Source organism: Pimephales promelas, chromosome 4 (assembly GCF_988280905.1).
Source record: "Pimephales promelas chromosome 4, fPimPro1.hap1.1, whole genome shotgun sequence".
NCBI lineage: Eukaryota > Metazoa > Chordata > Actinopteri > Cypriniformes > Leuciscidae > Pimephales > Pimephales promelas.
In genome coordinates, this window is record NC_142772.1 from 35,093,958 (window position 1) to 35,117,841 (window position 23,884).

Below are 23,884 nucleotides of genomic sequence, written 5' to 3' on the forward strand. Positions count from 1 at the left end.
ATTTCATTTTTCGCCCAAAAATGAAAAAAAACGAAAGGGGTAACACTGTCGTTTTTTTTTCGGGTCGAAATTTTGAATTTCGATATCTCAGCTCTAGAAGGGTCTAGAGCCTCCATTTTTGCACTCAGGTCGAAGTCTTACGCCCCTCTATCAGAATCCAGAGTTTTGAGAAGATTGGAGAAACTTAATTTTTCGCCAAAAAATGAAAAAAAACGAAAGGGGTAACACTGTCGTTTTTTTTTTCGGGTCGAAATTTTGAATTTCGATATCTCAGCTCTGGAAGGGTCTAGAGCCTCCATTTTTGCACTCAGGTCAAAGTCTCACAGCCCTCTATCATAATCCAGAGTTTTGAGAAGATTGGAGAAACGTAATTTTTCGCCCGAAAATGAAAAAAAACGTAAGGGGTAACACTGTCATTTTTTTTTTTCGGGTCGAAATTTTGAGTTTCGATATCTCAGCTCTGGAAGGGTCTAGAGCCTCCATTCTTGCACTCAGGTCAAAGTCTCACAGCCCTCTATCATAATCCAGAGTTTTGAGAAGATTGGAGAAACGTAATTTTTCGCCCGAAAATGAAAAAAAACGAAAGGGGTAACACTGTCGTTTTTTTTTTCGGGTCGAAATTTTGAATTTCGATATCTCAGCTCTGGAAGGGTCTAGAGCCTCCATTTTTGCACTCAGGTCAAAGTCTCGCGCCCCTCTATCAGAATCCAGAGATTTGAGAAGATTGGAGAAATTTCATTTTTCGCCCAAAAATGAAAAAAAACGAAAGGGGTAACACTGTCGTTTTTTTTTTTTCGGGTCGAAATTTTGAATTTCGATATCTCAGCTCTGGAAGGGTCTAGAGCCTCCATTTTTGCACTCAGGTCAAAGTCTCACAGCCCTCTATCATAATCCAGAGTTTTGAGAAGATTGGAGAAACTTAATTTTTCGCCCGAAAATGAAAAAAAACGTAAGGGGTAACACTGTCGTTTTTTTTTCGGGTCGAAATTTTGAGTTTCGATATCTCAGCTCTGGAAGGGTCTAGAGCCTCCATTTTTGCACTCAGGTCAAAGTCTCACAGCCCTCTATCATAATCCAGAGTTTTGAGAAGATTGGAGAAACGTAATTTTTCGCCCGAAAATGAAAAAAAACGAAAGGGGTAACACTGTCGTTTTTTTTTTCGGGTCGAAATTTTGAATTTCGATATCTCAGCTCTGGAAGGGTCTAGAGCCTCCATTTTTGCACTCAGGTCAAAGTCTCGCGCCCCTCTATCAGAATCCAGAGATTTGAGAAGATTGGAGAAATTTCATTTTTCGCCCAAAAATGAAAAAAAAAACGAAAGGGGTAACACTGTCGTTTTTTTTTCGGGTTGAAATTTTGAATTTCGATATCTCAGCTCTGGGAGGGTCTAGAGCCTCCATTTTTGCACTCAGGCCGAAGTCTTGCGCCCCTCTATCAGAATCCAGAGTTTTGAGAAACTTGGAGAAACTTAATTTTTCGCCCAAAAATGAAAAAAAAACAAAAGGGGTAACACTGTCGTTTTTTTTTTCGGGTCGAAATTTTGAATTTCGATATCTCAGCTTTGGAAGGGTCTAGAGCCTCCATTTTTGCACTCAGGTCAAAGTCTCGCGCCCCTCTATCAGAATCCAGTGTTTTGAGAAGATTGGAGAAATTTCATTTTTCGCCCAAAAATGAAAAAAAACAAAAGGGGTAACACTGTCGTTTTTTTTTCGGGTCGAAATTTTGAATTTCGATATCTCAGCTCTGGAAGGGTCTAGAGCCTCCAGTTTTGCACTCAGGTGAAAGTCTCACAGCCCTCTATCATAATCCAGAGTTTTGAGAAGATTGGAGAAACTTAATTTTTCACCCAAAAATGAAAAAAAAACGTAAGGGGTAACACTGTCGTTTTTTTTTTCGGGTCGAAATTTTGAATTTCGATATCTCAGCTCTGGAAGGGTCTAGAGCCTCCATTTTTGCACTCAGGTCAAAGTCTCGCGCCCCTCTATCAGAATCCAGTGTTTTGAGAAGATTGGAGAAATTTCATTTTTCGCCCAAAAATGAAAAAAAACGAAAGGGGTAACACTGTCGTTTTTTTTTTTCGGGTCGAAATTTTGAATTTCGATATCTCAGCTCTGGAAGGGTCTAGAGCCTCCATTTTTGCACTCAGGTCAAAGTCTCGCGCCCCTCTATCAGAATCCAGTGTTTTGAGAAGATTGGAGAAATTTCATTTTTCGCCCAAAAATGAAAAAAAACGAAAGGGGTAACACTGTCGTTTTTTTTTTCGGGTCGAAATTTTGAATTTCGATATCTCAGCTTTGGAAGGGTCTAGAGCCTCCATTTTTGCACTCAGGTCAAAGTCTCGCGCCCCTCTATCAGAATCCAGTGTTTTGAGAAGATTGGAGAAATTTCATTTTTCGCCCAAAAATGAAAAAAAACAAAAGGGGTAACACTGTCGTTTTTTTTTCGGGTCGAAATTTTGAATTTCGATATCTCAGCTCTGGAAGGGTCTAGAGCCTCCAGTTTTGCACTCAGGTGAAAGTCTCACAGCCCTCTATCATAATCCAGAGTTTTGAGAAGATTGGAGAAACTTAATTTTTCACCCAAAAATGAAAAAAAAACGTAAGGGGTAACACTGTCGTTTTTTTTTTCGGGTCGAAATTTTGAATTTCGATATCTCAGCTCTGGAAGGGTCTAGAGCCTCCATTTTTGCACTCAGGTCAAAGTCTCGCGCCCCTCTATCAGAATCCAGTGTTTTGAGAAGATTGGAGAAATTTCATTTTTCGCCCAAAAATGAAAAAAAACGAAAGGGGTAACACTGTCGTTTTTTTTTCGGGTCGAAATTTTGAATTTTGATATCTCAGCTCTGGAAGGGTCTAGAGCCTCCATTTTTGCACTCAGGTCAAAGTCTCACAGCCCTCTATCATAATCCAGAGTTTTGAGAAGATTGGAGAAACTTAATTTTTCGCCCGAAAATGAAAAAAAACGTAAGGGGTAACACTGTCGTTTTTTTTTCGGGTCGAAATTTTGAGTTTCGATATCTCAGCTCTGGAAGGGTCTAGAGCCTCCATTTTTGCAATCAGGTCAAAGTCTCACAGCCCTCTATCATAATCCAGAGTTTTGAGAAGATTGGAGAAACGTAATTTTTCGCCCGAAAATGAAAAAAAACGTAAGGGGTAACACTGTCATTTTTTTTTTCGGGTCGAAATTTTGAGTTTCGATATCTCAGCTCTGGAAGGGTCTAGAGCCTCCATTTTTGCACTCAGGTCAAAGTCTCACAGCCCTCTATTATAATCCAGAGTTTTGAGAAGATTGGAGAAACGTAATTTTTCGCCCGAAAATGAAAAAAAACGAAAGGGGTAACACTGTCGTTTTTTTTTTCGGGTTGAAATTTTGAATTTCGATATCTCAGCTCTGGGAGGGTCTAGAGCCTCCATTTTTGCACTCAGGTCAAAGTCTCGCGCCCCTCTATCAGAATCCAGAGTTTTGAAAAGATTGGAGAAACTTCATTTTTCGCCCAAAAATGAAAAAAAACGAAAGGGGTAACACTGTCTTTTTTTTTTCGGGTCGAAATTTTGAATTTCGATATCTCAGCTCTGGAAGGGTCTAGAGCCTCCATTTTTGCACTCAGGCCGAAGTCTTGCGCCCCTCTATCAGAATCCAGAGTTTTGAGAAACTTGGAGAAACTTAATTTTTCGCCCAAAAATGAAAAAAAAAAAACAAAAGGGGTAACACTGTCGTTTTTTTTTTTCGGGTCGAAATTTTGAATTTCGATATCTCAGCTCTGGAAGGGTCTAGAGCCTCCATTTTTGCACTCAGGTCAAAGTCTCGCGCCCCTCTATCAGAATCCAGTGTTTTGAGAAGATTGGAGAAATTTCATTTTTCGCCCAAAAATGAAAAAAAACGAAAGGGGTAACACTGTCGTTTTTTTTTCAGGTCGAAATTTTGAATTTCGATATCTCAGCTCTGGAAGGGTCTAGAGCCTCCATTTTTGCACTCAGGTGAAAGTCTCACAGCCCTCTATCATAATCCAGAGTTTTGAGAAGATTGGAGAAACTTAATTTTTCACCCAAAAACTAAAAAAAACGAAAGGGGTAACACTGTCGGTTTTTTTCGGGTCGAAATTTTGAATTTTGATATCTCAGCTCTGGAAGGGTCTAGAGCCTCCATTTTTGCACTCAGATCAAAGTCTCACAGCCCTCTATCATAATCCAGAGTTTTGAGAAGATTGGAGAAACTTAATTTTTCGCCCGAAAATGAAAAAAAAACGTAAGGGGTAACACTGTCGTTTTTTTTTCGGGTCGAAATTTTGAGTTTCGATATCTCAGCTCTGGAAGGGTCTAGAGCCTCCATTTTTGCACTCAGGTCAAAGTCTCACAGCCCTCTATCATAATCCAGAGTTTTGAGAAGATTGGAGAAACTTAATTTTTCACCCGAAAATGAAAAAAAACGAAAGGGGTAACACTGTCGTTTTTTTTTCGGGTCGAAATTTTGAATTTTGATATCTCAGCTCTGGAAGGGTCTAGAGCCTCCATTTTTGCACTCAGGTCAAAGTCTCACAGCCCTCTATCATAATCCAGAGTTTTGAGAAGATTGGAGAAACTTAATTTTTCGCCCAAAAATGAAAAAAAACGAAAGGGGTAACACTGTCGTTTTTTTTTTTCGGGTCGAAATTTTGAATTTTGATATCTCAGCTCTGGAAGGGTCTAGAGCCTCCATTTTTGCACTCAGATCAAAGTCTCACAGGCCTCTATCATAATCCAGAGTTTTGAGAAGATTGGAGAAACGTAATTTTTCGCCCGAAAATGAAAAAAAACGTAAGGGGTAACACTGTCATTTTTTTTTTTCGGGTCGAAATTTTGAGTTTCGATATCTCAGCTCTGGAAGGGTCTAGAGCCTCCATTTTTGCACTCAGGTCAAAGTCTCACAGCCCTCTATCATAATCCAGAGTTTTGAGAAGATTGGAGAAACGTAATTTTTCGCCCGAAAATGAAAAAAAACGAAAGGGGTAACACTGTCGTTTTTTTTTCGGGTCGAAATTTTGAATTTCGATATCTCAGCTCTGGAAGGGTCTAGAGCCTCCATTTTTGCACTCAGGTCAAAGTCTCGCGCCCCTCTATCAGAATCCAGAGATTTGAGAAGATTGGAGAAATTTCATTTTTCGCCCAAAAATGAAAAAAAAACGAAAGGGGTAACACTGTCGTTTTTTTTTCGGGTGGAAATTTTGAATTTCGATATCTCAGCTCTGGAAGGGTCTAGAGCCTCCATTTTTGCACTCAGGTCGAAGTCTTACGCCCCTCTATCAGAATCCAGAGTTTTGAGAAGATTGGAGAAACTTAATTTTTCGCCAAAAAATGAAAAAAAACGAAAGGGGTAACACTGTCGTTTTTTTTTTTTCGGGTCGAAATTTTGAATTTCGATATCTCAGCTCTGGAAGGGTCTAGAGCCTCCATTTTTGCACTCAGGTCAAAGTCTCGCGCCCCTCTATCAGAATCCAGTGTTTTGAGAAGATTGGAGAAATTTCATTTTTCGCCCAAAAATGAAAAAAAACGAATGGGGTAACACTGTCGTTTTTTTTTCGGGTCGAAATTTTGAATTTCGATATCTCAGCTCTGGAAGGGTCTAGAGCCTCCATTTTTGCACTCAGGTCAAAGTCTCGCGCCCCTCTGACAGAATCCAGAGTTTTGAGAAGATTGGAGAAATTTCATTTTTCGCCCAAAAATGAAAAAAAACGAAAGGGGTAACACTGTCGTTTTTTTTTCGGGTCGAAATTTTGAATTTCGATATCTCAGCTCTGGGAGGGTCTAGAGCCTCCATTTTTGCACTCAGGTCAAAGTCTCGCGCCCCTCTATCAGAATCCAGGGTTTTGAGAAGATTGGAGAAACTTAATTTTTCGCCCAAAAATGAAAAAAAACGAAAGGGGTAACACTGTCATTTTTTTTTCGGGTCGAAATTTTGAATTTCGATATCTCAGCTCTGGGAGGGTCTAGAGCCTCCATTTTTGCACTCAGGTCAAAGTCTCGCGCCCCTCTATCAGAATCCAGAGTTTTGAAAAGATTGGAGAAACTTCATTTTTCGCCCAAAAATGAAAAAAAAACGAAAGGGGTAACACTGTCGTTTTTTTTTCGGGTCGAAATTTTGAATTTTGATATCTCAGCTCTGGAAGGGTCTAGAGCCTCCATTTTTGCACTCAGGTCAAAGTCTCACAGCCCTCTATCATAATCCAGAGTTTTGAGAAGATTGGAGAAACTTAATTTTTCGCCCGAAAATGAAAAAAAACGTAAGGGGTAACACTGTCGTTTTTTTTTCGGGTCGAAATTTTGAGTTTCGATATCTCAGCTCTGGAAGGGTCTAGAGCCTCCATTTTTGCAATCAGGTCAAAGTCTCACAGCCCTCTATCATAATCCAGAGTTTTGAGAAGATTGGAGAAACGTAATTTTTCGCCCGAAAATGAAAAAAAACGTAAGGGGTAACACTGTCATTTTTTTTTTCGGGTCGAAATTTTGAGTTTCGATATCTCAGCTCTGGAAGGGTCTAGAGCCTCCATTTTTGCACTCAGGTCAAAGTCTCACAGCCCTCTATTATAATCCAGAGTTTTGAGAAGATTGGAGAAACGTAATTTTTCGCCCGAAAATGAAAAAAACGAAAGGGGTAACACTGTCGTTTTTTTTTCGGGTCGAAATTTTGAATTTCGATATCTCAGCTCTGGAAGGGTCTAGAGCCTCCATTTTTGCACTCAGGTCAAAGTCTCGCGCCCCTCTATCAGAATCCAGAGATTTGAGAAGATTGGAGAAATTTCATTTTTCGCCCAAAAATGAAAAAAAACGAAAGGGGTAACACTGTCGTTTTTTTTTTCGGGTTGAAATTTTGAATTTCGATATCTCAGCTCTGGGAGGGTCTAGAGCCTCCATTTTTGCACTCAGGTCAAAGTCTCGCGCCCCTCTATCAGAATCCAGAGTTTTGAAAAGATTGGAGAAACTTCATTTTTCGCCCAAAAATGAAAAAAAAACGAAAGGGGTAACACTGTCTTTTTTTTTCGGGTCGAAATTTTGAATTTCGATATCTCAGCTCTGGAAGGGTCTAGAGCCTCCATTTTTGCACTCAGGCCGAAGTCTTGCGCCCCTCTATCAGAATCCAGAGTTTTGAGAAACTTGGAGAAACTTAATTTTTCGCCCAAAAATGAAAAAAAAAACAAAAGGGGTAACACTGTCGTTTTTTTTTTTCGGGTCGAAATTTTGAATTTCGATATCTCAGCTCTGGAAGGGTCTAGAGCCTCCATTTTTGCACTCAGGTCAAAGTCTCGCGCCCCTCTATCAGAATCCAGTGTTTTGAGAAGATTGGAGAAATTTCATTTTTCGCCCAAAAATGAAAAAAAACGAAAGGGGTAACACTGTCGTTTTTTTTTTCAGGTCGAAATTTTGAATTTCGATATCTCAGCTCTGGAAGGGTCTAGAGCCTCCATTTTTGCACTCAGGTGAAAGTCTCACAGCCCTCTATCATAATCCAGAGTTTTGAGAAGATTGGAGAAACTTAATTTTTCACCCGAAAATGAAAAAAAACGAAAGGGGTAACACTGTCGTTTTTTTTTCGGGTCGAAATTTTGAATTTTGATATCTCAGCTCTGGAAGGGTCTAGAGCCTCCATTTTTGCACTCAGGTCAAAGTCTCACAGCCCTCTATCATAATCCAGAGTTTTGAGAAGATTGGAGAAACTTAATTTTTCGCCCAAAAATGAAAAAAAACGAAAGGGGTAACACTGTCGTTTTTTTTTTTCGGGTCGAAATTTTGAATTTTGATATCTCAGCTCTGGAAGGGTCTAGAGCCTCCATTTTTGCACTCAGATCAAAGTCTCACAGGCCTCTATCATAATCCAGAGTTTTGAGAAGATTGGAGAAACGTAATTTTTCGCCCGAAAATGAAAAAAAACGTAAGGGGTAACACTGTCATTTTTTTTTTTCGGGTCGAAATTTTGAGTTTCGATATCTCAGCTCTGGAAGGGTCTAGAGCCTCCATTTTTGCACTCAGGTCAAAGTCTCACAGCCCTCTATCATAATCCAGAGTTTTGAGAAGATTGGAGAAACGTAATTTTTCGCCCGAAAATGAAAAAAAACGAAAGGGGTAACACTGTCGTTTTTTTTTCGGGTCGAAATTTTGAATTTCGATATCTCAGCTCTGGAAGGGTCTAGAGCCTCCATTTTTGCACTCAGGTCAAAGTCTCGCGCCCCTCTATCAGAATCCAGAGATTTGAGAAGATTGGAGAAATTTCATTTTTCGCCCAAAAATGAAAAAAAAACGAAAGGGGTAACACTGTCGTTTTTTTTTCGGGTGGAAATTTTGAATTTCGATATCTCAGCTCTGGAAGGGTCTAGAGCCTCCATTTTTGCACTCAGGTCGAAGTCTTACGCCCCTCTATCAGAATCCAGAGTTTTGAGAAGATTGGAGAAACTTAATTTTTCGCCAAAAAATGAAAAAAAACGAAAGGGGTAACACTGTCGTTTTTTTTTTTTCGGGTCGAAATTTTGAATTTCGATATCTCAGCTCTGGAAGGGTCTAGAGCCTCCATTTTTGCACTCAGGTCAAAGTCTCGCGCCCCTCTATCAGAATCCAGTGTTTTGAGAAGATTGGAGAAATTTCATTTTTCGCCCAAAAATGAAAAAAAACGAAAGGGGTAACACTGTCGTTTTTTTTTCGGGTCGAAATTTTGAATTTCGATATCTCAGCTCTGGAAGGGTCTAGAGCCTCCATTTTTGCACTCAGGTCAAAGTCTCGCGCCCCTCTGACAGAATCCAGAGTTTTGAGAAGATTGGAGAAATTTCATTTTTCGCCCAAAAATGAAAAAAAACGAAAGGGGTAACACTGTCGTTTTTTTTTCGGGTCGAAATTTTGAATTTCGATATCTCAGCTCTGGGAGGGTCTAGAGCCTCCATTTTTGCACTCAGGTCAAAGTCTCGCGCCCCTCTATCAGAATCCAGGGTTTTGAGAAGATTGGAGAAACTTAATTTTTCGCCCAAAAATGAAAAAAAACGAAAGGGGTAACACTGTCATTTTTTTTTCGGGTCGAAATTTTGAATTTCGATATCTCAGCTCTGGGAGGGTCTAGAGCCTCCATTTTTGCACTCAGGTCAAAGTCTCGCGCCCCTCTATCAGAATCCAGAGTTTTGAAAAGATTGGAGAAACTTCATTTTTCGCCCAAAAATGAAAAAAAAACGAAAGGGGTAACACTGTCGTTTTTTTTTCGGGTCGAAATTTTGAATTTTGATATCTCAGCTCTGGAAGGGTCTAGAGCCTCCATTTTTGCACTCAGGTCAAAGTCTCACAGCCCTCTATCATAATCCAGAGTTTTGAGAAGATTGGAGAAACTTAATTTTTCGCCCGAAAATGAAAAAAAACGTAAGGGGTAACACTGTCGTTTTTTTTTCGGGTCGAAATTTTGAGTTTCGATATCTCAGCTCTGGAAGGGTCTAGAGCCTCCATTTTTGCAATCAGGTCAAAGTCTCACAGCCCTCTATCATAATCCAGAGTTTTGAGAAGATTGGAGAAACGTAATTTTTCGCCCGAAAATGAAAAAAAACGTAAGGGGTAACACTGTCATTTTTTTTTTCGGGTCGAAATTTTGAGTTTCGATATCTCAGCTCTGGAAGGGTCTAGAGCCTCCATTTTTGCACTCAGGTCAAAGTCTCACAGCCCTCTATTATAATCCAGAGTTTTGAGAAGATTGGAGAAACGTAATTTTTCGCCCGAAAATGAAAAAAACGAAAGGGGTAACACTGTCGTTTTTTTTTCGGGTCGAAATTTTGAATTTCGATATCTCAGCTCTGGAAGGGTCTAGAGCCTCCATTTTTGCACTCAGGTCAAAGTCTCGCGCCCCTCTATCAGAATCCAGAGATTTGAGAAGATTGGAGAAATTTCATTTTTCGCCCAAAAATGAAAAAAAACGAAAGGGGTAACACTGTCGTTTTTTTTTTCGGGTTGAAATTTTGAATTTCGATATCTCAGCTCTGGGAGGGTCTAGAGCCTCCATTTTTGCACTCAGGTCAAAGTCTCGCGCCCCTCTATCAGAATCCAGAGTTTTGAAAAGATTGGAGAAACTTCATTTTTCGCCCAAAAATGAAAAAAAAACGAAAGGGGTAACACTGTCTTTTTTTTTCGGGTCGAAATTTTGAATTTCGATATCTCAGCTCTGGAAGGGTCTAGAGCCTCCATTTTTGCACTCAGGCCGAAGTCTTGCGCCCCTCTATCAGAATCCAGAGTTTTGAGAAACTTGGAGAAACTTAATTTTTCGCCCAAAAATGAAAAAAAAAACAAAAGGGGTAACACTGTCGTTTTTTTTTTCGGGTCGAAATTTTGAATTTCGATATCTCAGCTCTGGAAGGGTCTAGAGCCTCCATTTTTGCACTCAGGTCAAAGTCTCGCGCCCCTCTATCAGAATCCAGTGTTTTGAGAAGATTGGAGAAATTTCATTTTTCGCCCAAAAATGAAAAAAAACGAAAGGGGTAACACTGTCGTTTTTTTTTCAGGTCGAAATTTTGAATTTCGATATCTCAGCTCTGGAAGGGTCTAGAGCCTCCATTTTTGCACTCAGGTGAAAGTCTCACAGCCCTCTATCATAATCCAGAGTTTTGAGAAGATTGGAGAAACTTAATTTTTCACCCAAAAACGAAAAAAAACGAAAGGGGTAACACTGTCGGTTTTTTTCGGGTCGAAATTTTGAATTTTGATATCTCAGCTCTGGAAGGGTCTAGAGCCTCCATTTTTGCACTCAGATCAAAGTCTCACAGCCCTCTATCATAATCCAGAGTTTTGAGAAGATTGGAGAAACTTAATTTTTCGCCCGAAAATGAAAAAAAAACGTAAGGGGTAACACTGTCGTTTTTTTTTCGGGTCGAAATTTTGAGTTTCGATATCTCAGCTCTGGAAGGGTCTAGAGCCTCCATTTTTGCACTCAGGTCAAAGTCTCACAGCCCTCTATCATAATCCAGAGTTTTGAGAAGATTGGAGAAACTTAATTTTTCACCCGAAAATGAAAAAAAACGAAAGGGGTAACACTGTCGTTTTTTTTTCGGGTCGAAATTTTGAATTTTGATATCTCAGCTCTGGAAGGGTCTAGAGCCTCCATTTTTGCACTCAGGTCAAAGTCTCACAGCCCTCTATCATAATCCAGAGTTTTGAGAAGATTGGAGAAACTTAATTTTTCGCCCAAAAATGAAAAAAAAACGAAAGGGGTAACACTGTCGTTTTTTTTTTTTCGGGTCGAAATTTTGAATTTTGATATCTCAGCTCTGGAAGGGTCTAGAGCCTCCATTTTTGCACTCAGATCAAAGTCTCACAGGCCTCTATCATAATCCAGAGTTTTGAGAAGATTGGAGAAACGTAATTTTTCGCCCGAAAATGAAAAAAAACGTAAGGGGTAACACTGTCATTTTTTTTTTTCGGGTCGAAATTTTGAGTTTCGATATCTCAGCTCTGGAAGGGTCTAGAGCCTCCATTTTTGCACTCAGGTCAAAGTCTCACAGCCCTCTATCATAATCCAGAGTTTTGAGAAGATTGGAGAAACTTAATTTTTCGCCCGAAAATGAAAAAAAACGAAAGGGGTAACACTGTCGTTTTTTTTTCGGGTCGAAATTTTGAATTTCGATATCTCAGCTCTGGAAGGGTCTAGAGCCTCCATTTTTGCACTCAGGTCAAAGTCTCGCGCCCCTCTATCAGAATCCAGAGATTTGAGAAGATTGGAGAAATTTCATTTTTCGCCCAAAAATGAAAAAAAAACGAAAGGGGTAACACTGTCGTTTTTTTTTCGGGTGGAAATTTTGAATTTCGATATCTCAGCTCTGGAAGGGTCTAGAGCCTCCATTTTTGCACTCAGGTCGAAGTCTTACGCCCCTCTATCAGAATCCAGAGTTTTGAGAAGATTGGAGAAACTTAATTTTTCGCCAAAAAATGAAAAAAAACGAAAGGGGTAACACTGTCGTTTTTTTTTTTCGGGTCGAAATTTTGAATTTCGATATCTCAGCTCTGGAAGGGTCTAGAGCCTCCATTTTTGCACTCAGGTCAAAGTCTCACAGCCCTCTATCATAATCCAGAGTTTTGAGAAGATTGGAGAAACTTAATTTTTCGCCCGAAAATGAAAAAAAACGTAAGGGGTAACACTGTCGTTTTTTTTTCGGGTCGAAATTTTGAGTTTCGATATCTCAGCTCTGGAAGGGTCTAGAGCCTCCATTTTTGCAATCAGGTCAAAGTCTCACAGCCCTCTATCATAATCCAGAGTTTTGAGAAGATTGGAGAAACGTAATTTTTCGCCCGAAAATGAAAAAAAACGTAAGGGGTAACACTGTCATTTTTTTTTCGGGTCGAAATTTTGAGTTTCGATATCTCAGCTCTGGAAGGGTCTAGAGCCTCCATTTTTGCACTCAGGTCAAAGTCTCACAGCCCTCTATCATAATCCAGAGTTTTGAGAAGATTGGAGAAACGTAATTTTTCGCCCGAAAATGAAAAAAAACGAAAGGGTCGTTTTTTTTTCGGGTCGAAATTTTGAGTTTCGATATCTCAGCTCTGGAAGGGTCTAGAGCCTCCATTTTTGCACTCAGGTCAAAGTCTCGCGCCCCTCTGTCAGAATCCAGAGTTTTGAGAAGATTGGAGAAATTTCATTTTTCGCCCAAAAATGAAAAAAACGAAAGGGATAACACTGTCGTTTTTTTTTTCGGGTCGAAATTTTGAATTTCGATATCTCAGCTCTGGGAGGGTCTAGAGCCTCCATTTTTGCACTCAGGTCAAAGTCTCGCGCCCCTCTATCAGAATCCAGGGTTTTGAGAAGATTGGAGAAACTTAATTTTTCGCCCAAAAATGAAAAAAAAAACGAAAGGGGTAACACTGTCGTTTTTTTTTCGGGTCGAAATTTTGAATTTCGATATCTCAGCTCTGGGAGGGTCTAGAGCCTCCATTTTTGCACTCAGGTCAAAGTCTCGCACCCCTCTATCAGAATCCAGAGTTTTGAGAAGATTGGAGAAACTTAATTTTTCGCCCAAAAATGAAAAAAAACGAAAGGGGTAACACTGTCGTTTTTTTTTTCGGGTCGAAATTTTGAATTTCGATATCTCAGCTCTGGAAGGGTCTAGAGCCTCCATTTTTGCACTCAGGTCAAAGTCTCGCGCCCCTCTATCAGAATCCAGTGTTTTGAGAAGATTGGAGAAATTTCATTTTTCGCCCAAAAATGAAAAAAAAAAAAACGAAAGGGGTAACACTGTCGTTTTTTTTTCGGGTCGAAATTTTGAATTTCGATATCTCAGCTCTGGAAGGATCTAGAGCCTCCATTTTTGCACTCAGGTCTAAGTCTCATGGCCCTCTATCAGAATCCAGAGTTTTGATAAGATTGGAGAAAATTAATTTTTCGCCCGAAAAAAAAAAACGAAAGGGGTACCACTGTCGTTTTTTTTTCGGGCCGAATTTTTGAGTTTCGATATCTCAGCTCTGGAAGGGGCTAGAGCCTCCATTTTTGCACTCAGGTCAAAGTCTCGCGCCCCTCTATCAGAATCCAGAGTTTTGAGAAGATTGGAGAAACTTAATTTTTCACCCAAAAATGAAAAAAAACGTAAGGGGTAACACTGTCGTTTTTTTTTTCGGGTCGAAATTTTGAGTTTCGATATCTCAGCTCTGGAAGGGTCTAGAGCCTCCATTTTTGCACTCAGGTCAAAGTCTCACAGCCCTCTATCATAATCCAGAGTTTTGAGAAGATTGGAGAAACTTAATTTTTCGCCCGAAAATGAAAAAAAACGAAAGGGGTAACACTGTCGTTTTTTTTTCGGGTCGAAATTTTGAATTTCGATATCTCAGCTCTGGAAGGGTCTAGAGCCTCCATTTTTGCACTCAGGTCAAAGTCTCGCGCCCCTCTATCAGAATCCAGAGATTTGAGAAGATTGGAGAAATTTCATTTTTCGCCCAAAAATGAAAAAAAACGAAAGGGGTAACACTGTCGTTTTTTTTTCGGGTGGAAATTTTGAATTTCGATATCTCAGCTCTGGAAGGGTCTAGAGCCTCCATTTTTGCACTCAGGTCGAAGTCTTACGCCCCTCTATCAGAATCCAGAGTTTTGAGAAGATTGGAGAAACTTAATTTTTCGCCAAAAAATGAAAAAAAACGAAAGGGGTAACACTGTCGTTTTTTTTTTTTCGGGTCGAAATTTTGAATTTCGATATCTCAGCTCTGGAAGGGTCTAGAGCCTCCATTTTTGCACTCAGGTCAAAGTCTCACAGCCCTCTATCATAATCCAGAGTTTTGAGAAGATTGGAGAAACTTAATTTTTCGCCCGAAAATGAAAAAAAACGTAAGGGGTAACACTGTCGTTTTTTTTTCGGGTCGAAATTTTGAGTTTCGATATCTCAGCTCTGGAAGGGTCTAGAGCCTCCATTTTTGCAATCAGGTCAAAGTCTCACAGCCCTCTATCATAATCCAGAGTTTTGAGAAGATTGGAGAAACGTAATTTTTCGCCCGAAAATGAAAAAAAACGTAAGGGGTAACACTGTCATTTTTTTTTCGGGTCGAAATTTTGAGTTTCGATATCTCAGCTCTGGAAGGGTCTAGAGCCTCCATTTTTGCACTCAGGTCAAAGTCTCACAGCCCTCTATCATAATCCAGAGTTTTGAGAAGATTGGAGAAACGTAATTTTTCGCCCGAAAATGAAAAAAAACGAAAGGGTCGTTTTTTTTTCGGGTCGAAATTTTGAGTTTCGATATCTCAGCTCTGGAAGGGTCTAGAGCCTCCATTTTTGCACTCAGGTCAAAGTCTCGCGCCCCTCTGTCAGAATCCAGAGTTTTGAGAAGATTGGAGAAATTTCATTTTTCGCCCAAAAATGAAAAAAACGAAAGGGATAACACTGTCGTTTTTTTTTTCGGGTCGAAATTTTGAATTTCGATATCTCAGCTCTGGGAGGGTCTAGAGCCTCCATTTTTGCACTCAGGTCAAAGTCTCGCGCCCCTCTATCAGAATCCAGGGTTTTGAGAAGATTGGAGAAACTTAATTTTTCGCCCAAAAATGAAAAAAAAAACGAAAGGGGTAACACTGTCGTTTTTTTTTCGGGTCGAAATTTTGAATTTCGATATCTCAGCTCTGGGAGGGTCTAGAGCCTCCATTTTTGCACTCAGGTCAAAGTCTCGCACCCCTCTATCAGAATCCAGAGTTTTGAGAAGATTGGAGAAACTTAATTTTTCGCCCAAAAATGAAAAAAAACGAAAGGGGTAACACTGTCGTTTTTTTTTTCGGGTCGAAATTTTGAATTTCGATATCTCAGCTCTGGAAGGGTCTAGAGCCTCCATTTTTGCACTCAGGTCAAAGTCTCGCGCCCCTCTATCAGAATCCAGTGTTTTGAGAAGATTGGAGAAATTTCATTTTTCGCCCAAAAATGAAAAAAAAAAAAACGAAAGGGGTAACACTGTCGTTTTTTTTTCGGGTCGAAATTTTGAATTTCGATATCTCAGCTCTGGAAGGATCTAGAGCCTCCATTTTTGCACTCAGGTCTAAGTCTCATGGCCCTCTATCAGAATCCAGAGTTTTGATAAGATTGGAGAAAATTAATTTTTCGCCCGAAAAAAAAAAACGAAAGGGGTACCACTGTCGTTTTTTTTTCGGGCCGAATTTTTGAGTTTCGATATCTCAGCTCTGGAAGGGGCTAGAGCCTCCATTTTTGCACTCAGGTCAAAGTCTCGCGCCCCTCTATCAGAATCCAGAGTTTTGAGAAGATTGGAGAAACTTAATTTTTCACCCAAAAATGAAAAAAAACGTAAGGGGTAACACTGTCGTTTTTTTTTTCGGGTCGAAATTTTGAGTTTCGATATCTCAGCTCTGGAAGGGTTTTTGCACCCAGGTCAAAGTCTCCCAGCCCTCTATCATAATCCAGAGTTTTGAGAAGATTGGAGAAACGTAATTTTTCGCCCGAAAATGAAAAAAAACGGAAGGGGTAACACTGTCGTTTTTTTTTTCGGGTCGAAATTTTGAATTTCGATATCTCAGCTCTGGAAGGGTCTAGAGTCTCCATTTTTGCACTCAGGTCTAAGTCTCATGGCCCTCTATCAGAATCCAGAGTTTTGAGAAAAAAAAAACGAAAGGGGTACCACTGTCGTTTTTTTTTCGGGCCGAATTTTTGAGTTTCGATATCTCAGCTCTGGAAGGGTCTAGAGCCTCCATTTTTGCACTCAGGTCTAAGTCTCATGGCCCTCTATCAGAATCCAGAGTTTTGAGAAGATTGGAGAAATTAAATTTTTCGCCCGAAAAAAAAAAATGAAAGGGGTACCACTGTCGTTTTTTTTTCGGGCCGAATTTTTGAGTTTCGATATCTTAGCTCTGGAAGGGGCTAGAGCCTCCATTTTTGCACTCAGGTCTAAGTCTCATGGCCCTCTATCAGAATCCAGAGTTTTGGGAAGATTGGAGAAACTTAATTTTTCGCCCGAAAAAAAAAACGTAAGAGGTACCACTGTCGTTTTTTTTTCGCGCCGAATTTTTGAGTTTCGATATCTCAGCTCTGGAAGGGGCTAGAGCCTCCATTTTTGCACTCAGGCCTAAGTCTCATGGCCCTCTATCAGAATCCAGAGTTTTGGGAAGATTGGAGAAACTTAATTTTTCGCCCGAAAAAAAAAAAACGAAAGGGGTACCACTGTGGGTTTTTTTTCTGGCCAAATTTTTGAGTTTCGATATCTCAGCTCTGGAAGGGGCTAGAGCCTCAATTTTTGCACTCAGGCCTAAGTCTCATGGCCCTCTATCAGAATCCAGAGTTTTGGGAAGATTGGAGAAACTTAATTTTTCGCCCGAAAAAAAAAAAACGTAAGGGGTACCACTGTCGTTTTTTTTTTCGGGCCGAATTTTTGAGTTTCGATATCTCAGCTCTGGAAGGGTCTAGAGCCTCCATTTTTGCACTCAGGTCTAAGTCTCATGGCCCTCTATCAGAATCCAGAGTTTTGGGGAAATTGGAGAAACTTAATTTTTCGCCCGAAAAAAAAAAAACGTAAGGGGTACCACTGTCGTTTTTTTTTTCGGGCCGAATTTTTGAGTTTCGATATCTCAGCTCTGGAAGGGGCTAGAGCCTCCATTTTTGCACTCAGGTCTAAGTCTCATGGCCCTCTATCAGAATCCAGAGTTTTGAGAAGATTGGAGAAATTAAATTTTTCGCCCAAAAAAAAAAAAACGAAAGGGGTACCACTGTCGTTTTTTTTTTCGGGCCGAATTTTTGAGTTTCGATATCTCAGCTCTGGAAGGGTCTAGAGCCTCCATTTTTGCACTCAGGTCTAAGTCTCATGGCCCTCTATCAGAATCCAGAGTTTTGGGGAAATTGGAGAAACTTAATTTTTCGCCCGAAAAAAAAAAAACGTAAGGGGTACCACTGTCGTTTTTTTTTCGGGCCGAATTTTTGAGTTTCGATATCTCAGCTCTGGAAGGGGCTAGAGCCTCCATTTTTGCACTCAGGTCTAAGTCTCATGGCCCTCTATCAGAATCCAGAGTTTTGAGAAGATTGGAGAAATTAAATTTTTCGCCCAAAAAAAAAAAAAACGAAAGGGGTACCACTGTCGTTTTTTTTTTTCGGGCCGAATTTTTGAGTTTCGATATCTCAGCTCTGTAAGGGGCTAGAGCCTCCATTTTTGCACTCAGGTCTAAGTCTCATGGCCCTCTATCAGAATCCAGAGTTTTGGGAAGATTGGAGAAACTTAATTTTTCGCCCGAAAAAAAAAAAACCGTAAGGGGTACCACTGTCGTTTTTTTTTTTCGGGCCGAATTTTTGAGTTTCGATATCTCGGCTCTGGAAGGGTCTAGAGCCTCCATTTTTGCACTCAGGTCTAAGTCCCATGGCCCTCTATCAGAATCCAGAGTTTCAAGAAGATTGGAGAAACTTATTTTTTCGCACCCAAAAAAAACGACAGGGGTAACACTGTTGTTTTTTTTTTGGGGGGGGGGGGGGGGGGGTGTCGAAATTTTGAGTTTCTCCAATCTTCTTGAAACTCTGGATTCTGATAGAGGGGCATGGGCCTTAGACCTGAGTGCAAAAATGGAGGCTCTAGATATATCAACCCGGTCACACTAAATGCGTCTCGCACGCAGTGCGTTTATAGTGCAATTTATACGCGAAAATTAGTTTTTACATGCATAGGAAACGCACCATGTGTAATATACGTTTGGTTAGGATTATGGCAAGCCAAGAGGTTCAGAATTACACCATAAATTAATCACGTTTACTGCCATAGTTATTAACATATAGTAAGGATAAGCATGATGTGTATATTGCCTAATTGCAAGCTTGTTTCAGAAATGGTGACAACATTTTTTTTTCCATCATTATTGAACATCATTATAGGAGTATCAGGTTGAATGAGTTAGAATTAAATGTTTTATTAATCATTAGAAAATAGACATTAAGAAAATAAATTATGCAAGTACTTTTAGTACTTTTAATACTTAAAGTACATTTAAAATCAGGTACTTTTTACTTTTTACTTAAGTATGGTTGTCATTGTGTTACTTCTACTTTTACTAAAGTAAATATTTATCTGGTTATTTGTATTTTTACTTAAGTACTGAGATTCAGTACTTCCTCCACCACTGATTAATGGACATTAGGATCCAGTAAAAGAATGCAGTACATCCATACTGAAATTCTGTCCAAAAAAATAGATGACTAATGAGCATGTATAAACAAATGCAGTAATGCATGTATTCCATATTGCACATGAGAGATTATCCCATAAGCACACCAAGCACAATGCTACTTTAGCAACTTGTTGTCAAATGTATGATAAAAAACATTCTTGAGGTTCGTCTGTGCATGTCTTGACAGTTTTTTTTTCTCCTGACTGTATCTGGCTTTGATTTGTTGAGTACATCAAGTCAAACTAGCTTATGTGAGGAATAATTGTTTGTGTCTTTATACATTCCTTGTCATTCTAAAGGGCATTTTGAAATATATCTTTTCACATAATTTATATTCTTAAGGAATCAATTAATATCTAGGAAAAATTATTTAGATATTTTGAGTAATCTGTTGCAAAAACATTTCAAATCATTGAATTCAGATATACAGTAGGAAACCTGTAGTCTGCTTACTTGCACCGTTCCACAGTCACATTCCTCTCCTTTCTCCGTAAATCCGTTTCCACACACAGCCGGCTGAATCAAATCTTTTGATTCGGGCATATTTAGAAGACAGTTTGGGTTTTTGCTGTTCAGGTAATCTGCATAGGTGGCAGTACTGCAGCTGCTAAAGTGTTGAGGGATGAAATAGCTGCGGAGACATGGAGTGGTGATATTTGTTCTGAAATTTCATTTTATGCTCTCCGTAACACAGAGATGATCAAAGTTATTCATAAAAATATCTTAAGATTTATTATATTAACAGCAGTGTGGAATATAAATGTCTGTTAGGGTGATTTATTAGTAAAAAAAATGTTTTAATTAAGCATGCTTAGGTAAATGGAAATAGAGGCAGCACTTATATATAAAACACTTTATTTTAGTGTCCTTGTTACACGTTACATGTAGTAATAACTACAAATGATACATAATTACGTGCAATTAACCCTAAAGCAAACCCTATAGTAAGTACATGTTGTCATTAGCATTACTCTACTTACATACACTTTAACACGGACACCGTAAAATAAGATGCAACACATATTTGTTGTAAAAAAAAAAAAAAGTTCACAATTTAGTGATTGGCATAGAGTATAGGAGTTACCTGAGAGCAGCTGTCATGATGCAAGTGCTATCAGAACAAACACAGCTGCTGCTGTCATGATTCATCCCGAGATTGTGCCCCATCTCATGGGCCATAGTAGCCCCCACTGCTATAGAATTAGAGTTGTGATCCTTTGAAGAGGAAAGATCAGTTAGCACTCAAACTATATCAAGGCTTAACATCGATGAAAACATGAATTTTTCATTCAAATTTGTATTCAGTCTATATTTTAATCAAGTATTAGGAATAATTTGTGAGGAAGTAAAGAAGACATTGCAACAATAAGCGATACACCGCAGATGAGATGATGGGCAAAATGCCCAAAACACTTCCTTCATTATTGTGAAATCACCATTTAAGAAAACACTGATGTATTTATCTATAGTGATGTGAATAAGTTTGGACACCCATGCTAAAGTTGCCTAAAAAGAGGAATAAAAAAAAAATCATCTTTTGGATATTGATCTTAATGCCTTAATTAGAAAAATAAGGAAAACTCCAACCTTTAAGAACACAAATTTTCTTTGTGAATGAATAATGCATCATAAATAAATAAATGTTTTTCCTTAAAATACAGGGTGCATAAGTCAGGACACCCCTATGTTAAATTCCCATTGAGTCAGGCAGATTTTTATTTTTAAAAGCCAGTTATTTCATGTATCCAGGATAATATGCATCCTGATAAAGTTCCCTTGGCCTTTGGAATTAAAATATCCCCACATCATCTGTCATGGGGTGGAAGGATGAACCCAATTGCAGACAGCAAGTAACTCAAAATAGGGATTTATTAAAGACAAAAACAGAAAACAAAACCCACGATGGGGCAAAACAAGACAAGGTAGCAAACACTAAACTAAGACTCAGACAATAAACTCACAGATAAGACTAGATACACACTTCTTACAAGATGATCAACAGGGAACTTACAGCTAGACTCTCACAAGGTTTGACAAGGTAAGATAGACAATGTACCGACACAGGACAGCAAACACAAGAGGATTAAATAGGGAGAAACTAATGAGGGAAACAGCTGACCCCAACAGGGCAATAATGACTAAACAAGGATAACAAGGGGGCGGGGTTATGAGACGAGACAACGCAAGCACACAGCCCAAACAAATGGCCATGTGCTTACACAGAAAACATGGTTCTGCCATGATCCTGCCACAAGACTTGGAAAAATCAGCGACGTGATGGCAGAATCATGACAGAACCCCCACCTTACCAGATGGGGCTACCAGACGCTCTTCAAATGGACACTAAGCACAAGACAAGACAGAACGAGACATAGACAAAAACCAACAGAACATAGTAAACATCAACATAGGCAAACATGAAAAAACTATAACAGGGTTCGGGTGACACAATAAAAATAACAAACACGGGAGGGGGGGTGGGGGAACAAAGGAGTTCATGGGAGAAGGTCCAGGGTGGATGGGTGGACTAGGGGTCTTGGGCTTACGGGACGAGGGCTGAGGGCGAGGAATCTGGGCAGACTTGGATGGGGACACATGAGGCACAGTCTTAGGGGAGACAGTCCGGGGTGATGTGGTGACAGGGGTGACCGGGGAAAGAGGGTGAAGAAACAGGAAACCGGACCGGGGGAACAGCAGGGGACACATCAGGACACATGACTGGGGATGTTGCAGGCGACCGGGGAGTGGTGAGAGGCAATGCTGGGCTCTCGGATTCTGTTTCAGAACCAGCGCTCTCCATAGCAGACTCGGACACATCGTTCTCTGCAGTAGACTTGGAAATTGCACTCTCTGCTGCTGGCTTGGGAGCAGTGCTCTCTACAGCTCTTGGCATAGGGTCTGGGGACAAGACAGGGACTTCTAGGATCTTGGCAAGACAAGACAGGTATTCGGACAGGGCTCTTGCAGCAATAACAATCGGCATATCCTGATTAGCTGAAACAGAGCGAATAACAGCCTCAGCAGCAGAATCGACTGCCTCCCTCTCTGCAGCACTCACAACTATAGACTCTGGGACGGCGCCAGCTGGAGCGGGCTCTGGGGGAGACAGGGATGGAGGACAAGAGGCTCCCTTCTTCCTCCTCTTCCTTCTGGGTAGCGGAGCTGAGTCCGTAGCCAGGCCTGAGAACGGTAAGGGGGGCAAAGAGGGAGACGAAGCAGGTGCTGGGAAGACTACTGCCGGCAAGGGGGACTCCGTGGAGGACGACTCCGAAGCAGACTCCCACGACAAACGTCTTCCACGCTTTCCACGGGGGCTGACGGACACGGGCGGTGGATCGGGAGTGTGGGTGGAAGCAGATTGGTCCTCAAGTGTCACGACGGATAACATGTGACCCTCAGGGATGACTGGAAGAGTGGCAGGAGGTGAAGATCCAGGGGAACCTGGCGGCTCCATCCGACACAGGTAGTCCACCATGCTGCGAAATGGACGGCGGACCAAACTCTCTCGTTCAGCAAGGGGAGGGAGGACCTTGAGACCTGCGACGAGGTAGCGGTTGACCAGGGACTCTGGCAAGAAGAACCTTCTCTCCTCAATGACCTGGGCGTACCTCTTCAGGGTCAACTCACCCTGGGGAGGCAAGGGAAGCTTGCCATTGGAACTGTCAGCAATAGCCGAGCGCCACCACAGTTCCGGGTCAGCAGGCTGAAGGCAAGCGGACAAGGACTGCACGTCTGCTGGGTTTGATTTTGGTCGGTACATTCTGTCATGGGGTGGAAGGATGAACCCAATTGCAGACAGCAAGTAACTCAAAATAGGGATTTATTAAAGACAAAAACAGAAAACAAAACCCACGAGGGGGCAAAAACAAGACAAGGTAGCAAACACTAAACTAAGACTCAGACAATAAACTCACAGATAAGACTAGATACACACTTCTTACAAGAGGATCAACAGGGAACTTACAGCTAGACTCTCACAAGGTTTGACAAGGTAAGATAGACAATGTACCGACACAGGACAGCAAACACAAGAGGATTAAATAGGGAGAAACTAATGAGGGAAACAGCTGACCCCAACAGGGCAATAATGACTAAACAAGGATAACAAGGGGGCGGGGTTATGAAACGAGACAACGCAAGCACACAGCCCAAACAAATGGCCATGTGCTTACACAGAAAACATGGTTCTGCCATGATCCTGCCACAAGACTAGGAAAAATCAGCGACGTGATGGCAGAATCATGACATCATCACACACCATTCACCACACCTTGGCATGGGGTACTTTCCATAAGATCATCTTTCAATGCAAATCAAACCAGCTATTAGGCTAACTGAAGTAAAACCATGCCAATCTCTAGGCATGGTGAATGGTGCATGGAACATAATAAAAAATGTCATAATGCAACATAATAAAAAATGTAAAATAAATAAAATGTGGTGAATGGAACATAATAAAAAATGTCATCATTGGCAGGTCTTAAAATTAGGTAAGGAAATACAACCTCCGATGAACAACAACAAATGACATATTGTCATATTGACATATTGTTTACTGTTGCAACCACCTGTCTGCCCAGCTCCCAGTTTTATGGTTCTGGATGTGCGTGCTTTACCTTTTGAACCTCTGTATCTCACACACACACACACATATGGATATGACAATGTTGATGTATTAGATCTGCTACAGGACTTACTACTGCCAATACATAGACAACATGCTACTGTGAGCATTACAGACATGCTGCTGCTGTACAATGAATTACCCATAGCGGATCTATTCAGCCTGAGCAATCTAGAGCTTCATGACGTAACTTTGTGTGTGTGTGTGTGTGTGTGTGTGTGTGTGTGTATATATACATCATAATTTCTTCATAAAAAGGTTCCTTCACAGACTTCAGTGCACAGTTAGTGCTTTCCCTTTCCTTTATAGTGATCCTGACAAACTTGTTTATTTATTTTGATCAATATTATTTTAAATACATATTTTTGTCAAATATATTTGTGACTTTTTAAGAGAATATTAATACCTGTACAATCCCTGTTGAAAGACCTCCACACAGGGTTCCAATGTAAGCTAGACCAACAGTTGATCCTTCAAAGTCAATTGCACTGGAAGAAGGACAAAAAACAATGTTCAAACATTGAACCAATCCAGCTGGATTACATTCAGTCAGTTAATAAAGTGAATATTTAATCTGTCTTCTTCTTGGTTCAGGCTAAACCATGTAAAAGAGAAGACAATGACGCAGATTGGAGCAGAGAAAGTATTGGAGAAGTTCTGAGCT

General features: G+C 40.3%; 1 protein-coding gene across 2 annotated transcripts in view; it reads right to left on the minus strand.

Annotated features, from left to right (window-relative positions):
- adam28 (ADAM metallopeptidase domain 28) overlaps positions 1 to 23,884 on the minus strand; it is an 86,977-nt gene that overhangs the window by 56,534 nt on the left and 6,559 nt on the right. For both annotated transcript variants that reach the window (XM_039658406.2, XM_039658405.2), the window contains exons 11-13: positions 23,627 to 23,708; positions 19,681 to 19,811; positions 19,050 to 19,227 (exon numbers count right to left, since the gene is read on the minus strand). In XM_039658406.2, the coding sequence (XP_039514340.2) occupies positions 19,050 to 19,227; positions 19,681 to 19,811; positions 23,627 to 23,708 (391 nt within the window). The remainder of the gene's footprint in view (positions 1 to 19,049; positions 19,228 to 19,680; positions 19,812 to 23,626; positions 23,709 to 23,884) is intronic.